Here is an 11,699-nt window from a genome sequence, read left to right as displayed (position 1 = left end):
TAAATCAAATTTTAACCTGGTATAGTCACAACTTATACCTATAGACTTGATTATAAAGATGCAAACTACGACGTGGACAGGGGGCTTTTGTTAAAGCGTTGAATTTTGATGTAACCAGGCGCTATAATTCACTGTGAACTTGAACACGATTAAAATTCCGCACCATGTGACGCTATAAAATTATATTGATTACATTGGGCTGTTTGGATAATTCGAGAGAAACTCTTAGACAACACATTAGCAGAGCACGGTTTTACCATTTAATGAACTGCATATATTATGGCACTGTAAACAAAATCAATATCCGTACTTAGAAAAGGGCGCGTGTAAGTACATGTGAGCACAGCTTTAATATGTGAGGTTGCAGTTTAATAAAAAAAAAACAGCCTTCTTTGAAGCCACCTAGTGGCTGGACCATCAAGAATATTTGTGTCGCGCTAAATGAAAGTCATTATATATGATTATGTGTCCATACATGTTCATTAAAACATTAACATGCTTATATTTAGGGTCGAATGGGCTACTTTTGTGCTTAAAATAAGCGGCACATGTGTAAACGATAAATTCAGGTGTCCTGTATGCCGCCCCGTACCAAACTCCTAAGTAGGACACTATATCAGTATCAGTTTACTGACCCGCTGACTGATAATAGTATTCGCTGACTGTATACAGAATGGCAGAAATCAAAGAGAGTGTTGTGCCAAACAAAGAATTCCATAATTTCGTCGTAAGATGTATGGAAGCCGTGCATACGAAGCATGAACATGCAGTGAGTTTGGCTGATTTATTGGTTTCGGCTGATTATAGGGGCCATTACAGTCATGGCTTAAACAGATTGGGTATGTAAATGAATGTTAAGCTGAAAGTTCAAATGAATTGAAAAGTACGGAAGACCAATAATGTAGCATACACTTAAACTTATTTTTGCACCACCTAAGGGCTTTAGATTTAATTGTCACACGACGAGTTACGCTAGTTTGGGCTTGATAGGGATAGGAATATCGACCTCAATGAAGAAACGATGCAGAACAGATTTTACTTTTCTTTTTCTTGAATTGACAAATCTGGTACTTCCACAATTAAGCTACAACACAATCGACGATGTTTATTATAATTGAATATGGATTATAATTGGATATGGATTATAATTGAATATTAAATTCATTTATTTATATCATGACAGATATGTACGTTAAAGATATAAAAGTTGGCATGACCCGCCATGATATGGAACCTACCATCACCAAGGAAACCGTCTCTACAGCGTTAGTAAATGGCAACAATCTGTTAGGTAAGCTGCAAATCCCATCCATCCATTTCATATCCGGTTGTCTGTGGAGCCAGTAATGGTGTGAGTTATGTATAGGATGGGGAGGTGGATGGGGTCTAATTGTGTAATCGTAGTTTTTTTTTGTCAGGTAAAAATAAGTCAGTAAGTAAGTAAATTTATTGCATAAAAACGCCCACGGGGAGCAGCATACAATTACAACAAATTACTTTAATACAGTAAAACAACATACCATGTAACAAATAGACAAACGTATGCATAAAGCTAGTTCCAAGCAAAGTTTTATAAAATATTGATATATTAGGCTCGGGGTATAGCTGGATTGTGTGAAAGAGCTTTGTTTAAGTGATATCGTCTACATATATAGCTGAATTTTTAGGGGTCAATTTACAGGAAGCGACAGCGACTGTGCTTTATTTGGGAAACGTATCGCTAGTTGTGACAATTGACCGTTTGTGTTTCGATGTTACAGATGACAAAAAAATGTGTCTCAAAAGCATAACGTAAAACGGATAGGTTTGATACTAGTAACTCCATGTAAACATATCGGATAACTGTATTCGTGTATTGAACTCCAAACTGCCATCCTCATTTTCGCGTGTGAGGGGGGTTCGGATAAAGAAATTAAGAGACTTTCACACGTTTTTTTAAAAGAAGTATTCTCTGTATGTAAAGGTATTTATCGTTATTATATATTTTTAGGACCGGTTGTTGGCAAGTTTTGTATCGATTTAGCTATACAAAAAGCTAAGGAAACGGGAATTGCTTGGGTTGTAGCTAATGGTAAGATAATAAACATTGTCTCGGGGTTTTTTTTCCCCTTTTGAAGTTTTGGGCTGCAACTTCTTCGTAGCGTTGGGATTTGCGGTCCAGATTTGGTCAAAATGACTCTGTGATTAAGTTTGTATAACTGACGAAAGACGAAATTCCATTGCTATTTCATTCGTTTTTAAGACGCAAAATCCCTTGAAACGAATGTTACATCAATAAGTAGCCGTATTTCAGACATCAATCATAAACGAAAATTCCGTCGGAGATCTGATTTCTGTTCCCTAAGTCCCGTCTATGAAAATGATTTCTCGTATTTTCTGGTCCCGTGCCAAGCAGGTTTGGTTTTATAAATAGTTTCGAAGGGATATCCTCCCACGTCATTCTCACCAGAATTAACAATGATCTCTAATTCAATTGGTTACAATAACTGCTTTCATATATTGGCGTCACTTTTGAATTCTTAATGATTGTTACGGATCATGTTAAAATCGTTTTTGGAATGTGGTTTTAAATTAGTTCTATAACACATGTAATATTGACTCACACAAACATTGTCATTTGACGACCATTACCATTCCATTAACCATTCCGTCTTCATTAGCCCAGTCGGAGCAGAACAGTAGGACGCTAAACCCCATTTCATTTCATTTCATTTCCATTAACCATTGCAACATTAGATAGCAACTATAATGAGCGTTTGTTTTCAGTTGGCTTCCAAACTAATCAAAATATGTGCCAATGACTAATTCGTCTGCTTAGCCTCATAAGGGTCTCATCGTACACTTGAAAACTCCGCGAATTATTGAAATAAAAATAATCCAAAGTTATTATTTCATAGTCCGTGACGAATAGTTGCACTGGGTTTTGGATATTCACGCTTGGTGCCAAATATGTGCCAATGACTAATTCGTCTGCTTAGCCTCATAAGGGTCTCATCGTACACTTGAAAACTCCGCGAATTATTGAAATAAAAATAATCCAAAGTTATTATTTCATAGTCCGTGACGAATAGTTGCACTGGGTTTTGGATATTCACGCTTGGTGTTTTATTTATTATTTAGATTCTAATCATTTTGGTATAGCTGGTTGGTATAGTATTAGAGCTATGGAGCAGGGTATGCTAGTAAGTTGTTAGCTTCCATTGTATATCTGACTTGTTTCCACCTGTGAAAACTCAAACTGTTTGACAATAGTAAAGCTAAAGCCTTCCTTGGCTCCTGTATGGGGTGACTGACCTTATTGTCACGTAAGGTAAAGTTCTATGTGTGACGTTACGTTATATGGCGTCAGTAACACATGCGTTGTTTGCCTCGGACGTAGTAATACCAACTGATCCGGGAAGATTGTTTTAGAATATTGAAAGCTAATTCTGTCACCTCAATGTCATCGCTACCAGTGATATTAGCACGAAGCAAATATTTACTGCTGGCCAGTTTCGTGAAAACTACCAACAAATGGCATAAAAACTGAGAAATATACATGTATCTTCTAAAGGGATATTTAACCAATATTTAAAATGATATTTAACGAGGGTAAACCACGCCTCAAAATCTCGATGACTTTTCTAGACCAATACCGGGAGCAAACCCGAGACCTTCTGGTTAGCGAGTCAGTGTCTTATTCACTGAGTCACCGTCGGCCGAATACGTTTATACGGTTAGATGCCGTTCGATATTAACATGGAAATGCAGTATCTTTCCATCTATTTCAACTGATTTATGTCGAGTGAAGTATCTCCAATGACAACTGAGTTAAAGTCAGGCTCCTGGAGGATGGCGAATTGGAGTTGCCACATTTTTTTAAATGGTTAAATTGCAAGGGATGGGACCGGGTGAAGGAAGGGCAAATTGACAGAATTTCGATGGAGAACACAGTATTATTTAATTTTATTTAAATTCTAGCTATTTTTGTTTTAGGGAATGGCCTTTACAAACACTTCACCGCTAATGGTGCCCACAAGAGCAAGAAAGGTAAATTATGTTATCAACTGTGTATGTATGACAGCAACGTTATCCCACCTGTACTACCCCACCCCAACCAATGATGACCAAGAGTGCGGATCTGGGCAATCCAACCCTACTGTTCTACATTATTCAGCGGTGTCATAATAATATTAATTTGATTTTTATTATACGCCCACATTAAAATATGGTCGTATATTGTCGACTCTCCCGTTCGCCCGTCCATGGACGTTCTAGAGGTATAGGTTAATATCCTAATATCCGATTTTTACACGGGTCATGAGACGAGGAATCCTGTTGATTTTAAGCGATTTCCGATAATTATAGCCAGAGTTATCTACCTTGATCACTTTGAAAAAGCTTGTGGCCGCTCTAGAGGCTAAAGTTTATATCCGATTGACTTTAAATTTATACACAGTGTTTAAGGTCATACGATGAAGAATGCTATTGATTTAAACGATTCCCGGTAATTACTGCTAGAGTTACAGCCCTTGGCCACTTTGAAATATCTTGTGGATGCTGTGGAGGGCAAAGTTAATATCCGACTGGCTTTAAATTTATACGCAATGTTTAAGGCCATGGGACGAAGGAACCTAGTCTTTTTCAGCGTGTCCCAATAATTACCACCAGAGTTATGACCCTTGATCACTTTGAAAAATCTTGTGGACGCTCTAGAGCCTAAAGTTAATATCCGAGTGTTTAAGGTCATAAGCTGAAGAATCCTAGTGATTTTCAATGATTTCCGATAATTACTGTCAGAGCTATGACCCTTGGCCACTTTGAAAAAATCTTGTGGACACTCTAGAGGCTAAAGTTAATATCAATTGTTTAAGGTCACGAGACAAATAATCGAAACAAATTCTAATGATTTCTGATAATTACATAATGGGTTATTTTCATGTGTTGTAAATGTTCTCATTACTGACAAAAGAAAAAATATGGGACAACCCTTGTTGACTGCCCTGACGACTTAGCTGCTGTGGGCGTATGTTTCGTTGTCTGACAACCTATCTTTTACATTTCAGCCTACATTAGGAACGAATCCTTTAACCTTGGCAGCACCTGCTAACAATGGTGATAGTATGGTTTTAGATATGGCGACAACTTCTGTTGCCCTTGGAAAGGTGACCGCAAGATTAGATATTATTTTCATTGTTTGTTCATGTATCTTAACAGCTGATTCGGATCAGTTTTTATTTCTCTGAACTCACAACTAGAACGCACAGGGGAATTGTCGGAATTTTTCATGGACGGTTCCTACTTTGAGTCTGAATTAATGACAAAATAAACAGATGGACAAGTAAACGATTCCATGAAAGTTTGAATTCGAAGATAAGTAGGCAAAAACTGTGCTGTCCAATTAAAATTCCCCATGGTATTATAATTCTACATGCAACTATCGGAAACTCACACTGGTCAATTTAAAAGCAAATCAGCTGCAGTCTCTAAAATGTAGTCTGTTAAATTGAATCCTAAAATGCCCATATCAGATTTAATTTATCCGAATTATCCCTATCGCTAGATTTAGGGTGTCTTTTTGAACATTAAAAATGATTAGTGATTTCAACATCATATTTGTTAAAGTCCACTTAAATTGGGGGGCCGCGTTGACTCAGTGGCTAAGGCACTGGCTCACTAAACAGGGGGTCTAGGGTTCGATCCCGGCGTTGGACGAGAAAGTTCCCTGGTACATTCGAAAAACCGACGTTCCGCGTACAGGTTGGCATGCACGTACAAGGGCCCTTTGCAGTTGGAATAGGTCGTATCGCCGCTGTCCGAGCAGAATTTCCTCATAACACTCTGTATGGTGTATGTCCTTCTTAATTAGCCCAGTCGATGCAGAAAATTAGGACATTAAACCCCATTCTATTCTACTTTAATTTTGATTTTACTATTACAGATAGAACTTAGTGATAGGAAAGGCCAGGATATACCTGTAGGTTGGGGGTGTGATGAAACCGGGAAGGTAAGTAATACAAGTCAGGGGTCAGACGGATATTTTTTTCACGTCTTAGCAGATCATTACAGGATTGTATGGCAAGTATCGCAGCTCACTTGATGAGGTATCTGAATTTGGTGTGTTCCACAATCACGCTCGCGTCAGTAACGGATTCAAGAAGGACAGCAATTAAACCAGCAAACAAAGTACGGCACAAACTGTAGTCGCGTGTGTCAAAAATGGCATAAGCAATTTCGTCATTGAAGCATAATGAAGTCTCGGTATTTCAATAATAGGAGTCTTTAGCTTTGGTGTCGGGAAGGAGGATCCGGAGAAACCCCATATGGTCAAGCAGGCGATCTTACTCTTTGTGACGTACACCACTTAACTCAATTCCAGACCTCGCAATCTAAAGCGCACTAGTTAGACGACCCCCCACTCTTTCATGAAGAAGAACACGTGCTACAGTCAACGCGATCAGATATAAAAGTAAGGTGATAACAACACTTTAAATATAATTATGTTAAAGAAGAGGTCCATCTGTTTATAGATATTGGTGACAGCTATCCGGATCAACTCTTAGGCAGCGTTCTGTCAGTGTTTTCAGTTCATTGGACAAATATCTTTCTATTTTCCCTGTCGAAATTAACTTTTAGTTGGGGAGTTTCTACGTTCCGATTGCTAGTTCCGATTCTCCGAGTAGTGGCGTCATGATCGCAATCTTTAATTTAGTTTAGCGTCTAGTAGGCGTCTAGAAATATTCTTGTAGTTGTCAACGCTACCTAGCTATTGTTGGAATATACAAATGCGTGGGCTACCACCTTTAAACAGAGAAGCTCAGTTGCTTTGATTTTGTGTTAATTTCTTGATCACAGCCTTGTACAAATCCTGGAAGAGTTGTCGAAAGTGGAGGATTAATGCCGTTAGGTGGTGATGAAAATACTGGTTAGTATATTTTTATGTGAATTTGTTTTGTGATATAACTTGCATAAATTATTTCTTTTATTCTAAGTAATATTTAATAGTACTATAAAGTACTACAAACATGTGTTGCTGTTTGTGAACGCCTCTATCAATATACTGTAAATGTGCTAACTGTAGAATTTTAATACGACTTTGGTACGGTCAGATTTTGAAAGGAGGGTGGGAGCTGGCAAGAAACAGTGTCTAGTCGTTTGGATGGGACGAATTCCCGAGGCCCCGTGTACACATAGACGTGCACGTAAAAGAACCCTTGACGGCTGGAATTCAATTGCTGCTCCGGGCAAAATTTCCCTCTTTGCGCTCTGTCTGGCGTATTGCCGTCCTTATTAGCCCGGATGGTGCAGAAATGTAGGACGTTAACCCCCGTATCATTCATTCATTCATTCAGATTGTGGGTGATTATAGGAAAGACAACTAGGGGTATATCTTAAAGCGGAAATTGCAAATTTTCTAAGAAAGTCAAAACGTAATTATTTCTATGTCTTTTGCTCAATAGGTTGTCAACTCACAATTATACGATCATAGGTGTCATTCTCACACTTAAAACTCATTTACACAGGAAATAATAACACAATTACCTCCCAATTACCTCCCTTGTTTTCTATTCTCCACCATGGAGTAGCTTTTTTCAAACGTTTGAAAATGAAGAGGAAAATGATATTTTTGCCAATTTCTCAGCTGGTAATAGTGAATGATAGGATTAATAGGATTATTCTTTAACAAGGTAGGACTGTTTATGGATACCATCTATTTTCAGGCTTTATTTTAATAAATTTTAAAAATATAACTTAAAAATTTGCAATTTCCGCTTTAAAGGTTTAATCTTCAATATAGGTTATTATGTTTTCTCCTCAGCTGGTTATAAAGGGTATGGACTTGGAATGATGGTAGAAGTATTTTGTGGTATTTTAGCTGGTTCAAATTTTGGTCCTAACGTCAGATCTTGGAAAACCCACGACAAAAAAGCTAATCTTGTAAGTTATCCAATCTATATCACGTGATTTTTTTAATTCTAATTTTTCAACCCGATTAATTTTGTCACAGATGTCATTCCTGTCAGTGATCATGTAACGGTCGAGTGAAATTCCATAACGTACTGGTTTTGTAGTTGCTTAGTGCGGCAGCGGTGTACCAGATGATATTACTTGTTGGTTATGGGTGTTTTTAAATATAAATTCAAATGCAGCGGGTTTTTTTATCTATGTAAACTCCAATCAGCTTCAAAACTTATATATTACTAGCATTTCTTAATTGAACCATTAGCTGTAATTTAATATTTATGTTTTAGGGCCAGTGTTTTGTGGCTATAGATCCAACTGCTTTTGCTCCCGGTTTCGCTGATAGAATGAGCGAACTTTTAGATCATTGTAGAAACTTAGAACCGGTGGGTATTATGTACCTTTTAACCTTTTTAACACATCTAGGTTGCTGCATTACCAGAACCTGTCGACAATATGTCTTGATATATCCAATGAGTCCCTGTGTTTACTATTGACAGAATGTTACAATTGGAAATCGACACAAATTCCTTCGTAACATACTGCATGACGTATGTTCGTGTTCATTTTCAGTACAGTAAATCGGGTCAGGTTCATTCCGTTGCAGCTTTTAACCCTTGTTTGATCATCTCTATTACGGTTTCAAGCATGTAGACTAGTTATTCGCAACAATAGACGAAATCGGATCAACCTGTCAGAAAGACATCAAATTTTCTCGATGAGTAGTATATCCAGAAGCTCACCGAAAGGCTGGATTATCAAGAATGTCTATAATCGATGTACTAGGGAATAGATTAGTAATTATTGATATTTGTTTCTTCAAGGCTGCTGGACAATCGGAAGTGCTTGTACCTGGTGACCCTGAAAGAAACCATATGAAAGAGTGTGATAAGCTCGGGGGAATTCCCTACCATCCTAACCAAATAAAATATGCTGTAAGTATACTCCTATAATAATTACCTTCAGTTTTACCTACACTGTTAACTATATTGACGTTTAAGAGCTAATAGTCACAGCCGGTGGAAAACAATCATTAAAACACTATTTATGCATACCAGTTATTCTAGTTTATTACACTGTGCGTTTAATATGTCGTTATCAAGCATATTATAAAAAACAACGAAATAGAATGAAATTAGATAATAAAAAAAGATATGAATATTATACACAAAGAGCTGTAAGCAAACAAAGGTAACTTTTAACTCTATGGTTAAGAATATATACATATCGTCACATTTACTTATCTGATTAAACATACATTATGCAAGAGCTAAATCTGCCTATTGCAGGTCTTTCTTTAGGCCTGAAATGTCATCTAAATTATTAGTTAAACATTAATTAACTTATCCAGACCATAATCGACTCTGAATGTCATCGTTAGGCTGTGATATTTATTGGATTAGGACACGATCTGCTGCTCTGCTGCTCTGCACTCATTCATTATTAAATCAAAAAATGGGTTATCGAGACTATGTGTTTTATTGTACCGACTTCAGTAATGATGATCGAGGCTAGGCCCAAAATTCAACCGCTAAATTCTCGGTTCAGAATGGATCAATTTGACTTAAAATTTTCAGCAAATTCCCTTTACATTATCTAGGTTTTAACTATTATAGTAAGAACTGTCAGCTTTTTATCTAATCTCCCATAATGTATCTTTAATAAGGTTAACGCCCATCTCTCAATATTGATGTCAAATAATATAGTCTTTGAGTGGCATTTATATGTACATGCATATATATATATATATATATATATATATATATATATATATATATATATATATATATATATAAATGGGGCAGTCAACAGTTAACGATATAGGTAAAACTGAAGGAAGGTATTATAGGTCATGGCTTCTTTGACCTAGATGTTATCATTTGCTTGATAAGGCGCGGGTACCATCGTCTAAAGTTGCATGATAATAAACCAGTAATAGTTTTCAATATGCTACTGTACAATTACTAAAGGCTATACTAAAAGACGTTATTAAAACTATTATATTAAAACTATTTTCAGAATGAACTAGCAGAGCAGTTGAAGATTGAACCAATGAAAGTTCTCACGTGATGTCTTTGAACATAGAATTTGTTTACATGTTGTAGTTATAAATAAACAAATTTAAAATAAAGATTGTCTTGTAAATGTGGAAAGGCCCAAAGTGAATTCACAAGAAGTGGTATCAAGCAAATTTTGAGGAGATCTCCTTGTCCTGATGAGACTAAAGTTGATCTGAGAAAAATATTTTATTAAAACGGTTCAACGTCATTTATTCTCCATATATTATTGTAGTCATATATTACATGCAAGCTGATAGCAATTTGAATACATCAAAAATTCCATGTTCAACCACATTTTGCTAAATCTGCCATAGAAATTGTTCAACCCACCGGCATTTTGGGAAACACTATAGTCGGGAAATAATATGAAGTATAATAGTTTGTTTTTCTTTAAAATGGGGTTATGTCCCTTCAAATACATCCCATTCAGTTGAGTTGCTTATTCTGGCTTTTAGTTTCTGTGAAAGGCCAATAATGAACAGTAGTTGAACACTGCACTGGTCTATAGAATCAGAATTTAATTTTGAGGGATAGGGAATAGAATAATTGGGAAGGGGTGGCATCCTGGATATGATCGTAGTGGTCTTTGTATTCTCGAGTTGTTTCTTATTATCACTCTATATTTTATTTGCCCAGTTGAAGCAAGTTACAATTTCATATTTTCTAAGAAAGTCAAAACATAATTATTTCTATGTCTTTTGCTCAATAGGTTGTCAACTCACTATTATACGATCATAGGTTATCTTTCTCACACTTAAAAATCTTCACACCGGAAATAATAACACAATTACCTCCCAATTACCTCCCTTGTATTTCTATTCCCCACCATGGGATAGTTATCTTCAAACGTTTGCCAATTTCTCAACCGGCAATAGTGAATTATAGGATTAATAGGATCAGTTCGTCGGGATTTTCCGGCGCGTTTCCCAATGTCAGTGAGGGTCTGGCAAGGGAGGGAGTGGAAATGGGGCTTAACGTCCACTCGACACAAACTACATGTAGGTCATTTCGGGACTAACACATGATACAACTTTATTTAAACCGGTGGACTCGGTGAAAACCCACGAAGGTTGGACAGGCGACCCTACCCCTTGTCATGTACACACGTGCTAACCATTCGGCCATCCCCCCCCCCCCCACACACACACACACACACACCTACCCCCCCCCCCCCCCGTCTGGCAAGGAGTGTCTATTCATTCGTATGGGACAATAAATGAGACACCGTGTACGCATTGGCGTGCTGTAAAGGACCTTGACAGTTGGAATCCGAATTACAAGTAGACCATAGCGCCGCTGTCCGGGCAAATTTCTCGCATAACACACTGTATAGTGTAACCCCTGTCGGTGAAGAGACGTGGGACGTTATACCTCGTTTTATTTCATTTCAAATTTTATTTATAGGCTACCCAGGCAACACTTTTCCACATCCACGATCATTACATGCTATAGTGATCATTATTGTTTGTAATTCTGATGTCTGGAATTAAATTGCATGGATCACTTGGCAAACTACACATTATTACCGGGATTCTACGATGCAGTCCAAGGCTCAGTTTAATTTATAAATATGGTTTTTTTTTCCAATTTAAATTAATGGACATCGTGCATATTTAGCTTAGATAGTAAATCTGTGTTTATTAATTCTAGCTTATTTGTTTGTTGAGATTCCGGGTTTTTTTAATAAAATTTTCTAAT

General features: G+C 37.0%; 1 protein-coding gene across 1 annotated transcript; it reads left to right on the top strand.

Moving 5' to 3' along the window:
- The first annotated feature begins 604 nt into the window (after nt 1–604).
- On the top strand, nt 605–10,072 carry LOC126832241 (uncharacterized oxidoreductase YjmC). Its single transcript, XM_050562952.2, has 12 exons — nt 605–839; nt 1,184–1,291; nt 1,991–2,071; nt 3,121–3,182; nt 3,976–4,029; nt 5,046–5,144; nt 5,921–5,986; nt 6,835–6,904; nt 7,799–7,917; nt 8,232–8,327; nt 8,766–8,876; nt 9,961–10,072. The coding sequence occupies exons 1-12, from the start codon at nt 674–676 to the stop codon at nt 10,009–10,011; spliced, it is 1,083 nt and encodes a 360-aa protein (XP_050418909.2). The 5' UTR covers nt 605–673; the 3' UTR covers nt 10,012–10,072.
- Nucleotides 10,073–11,699: the final 1,627 nt, after the last annotated feature.

The sequence above is a fragment of the Patella vulgata genome, chromosome 9 (assembly GCF_932274485.2).
Source record: "Patella vulgata chromosome 9, xgPatVulg1.2, whole genome shotgun sequence".
In the NCBI taxonomy this organism is placed as follows: domain Eukaryota; kingdom Metazoa; phylum Mollusca; class Gastropoda; family Patellidae; genus Patella; species Patella vulgata.
Note: the sequence above shows the minus strand (reverse complement) of the source record. Positions and strands in the feature narration are given on the sequence as shown.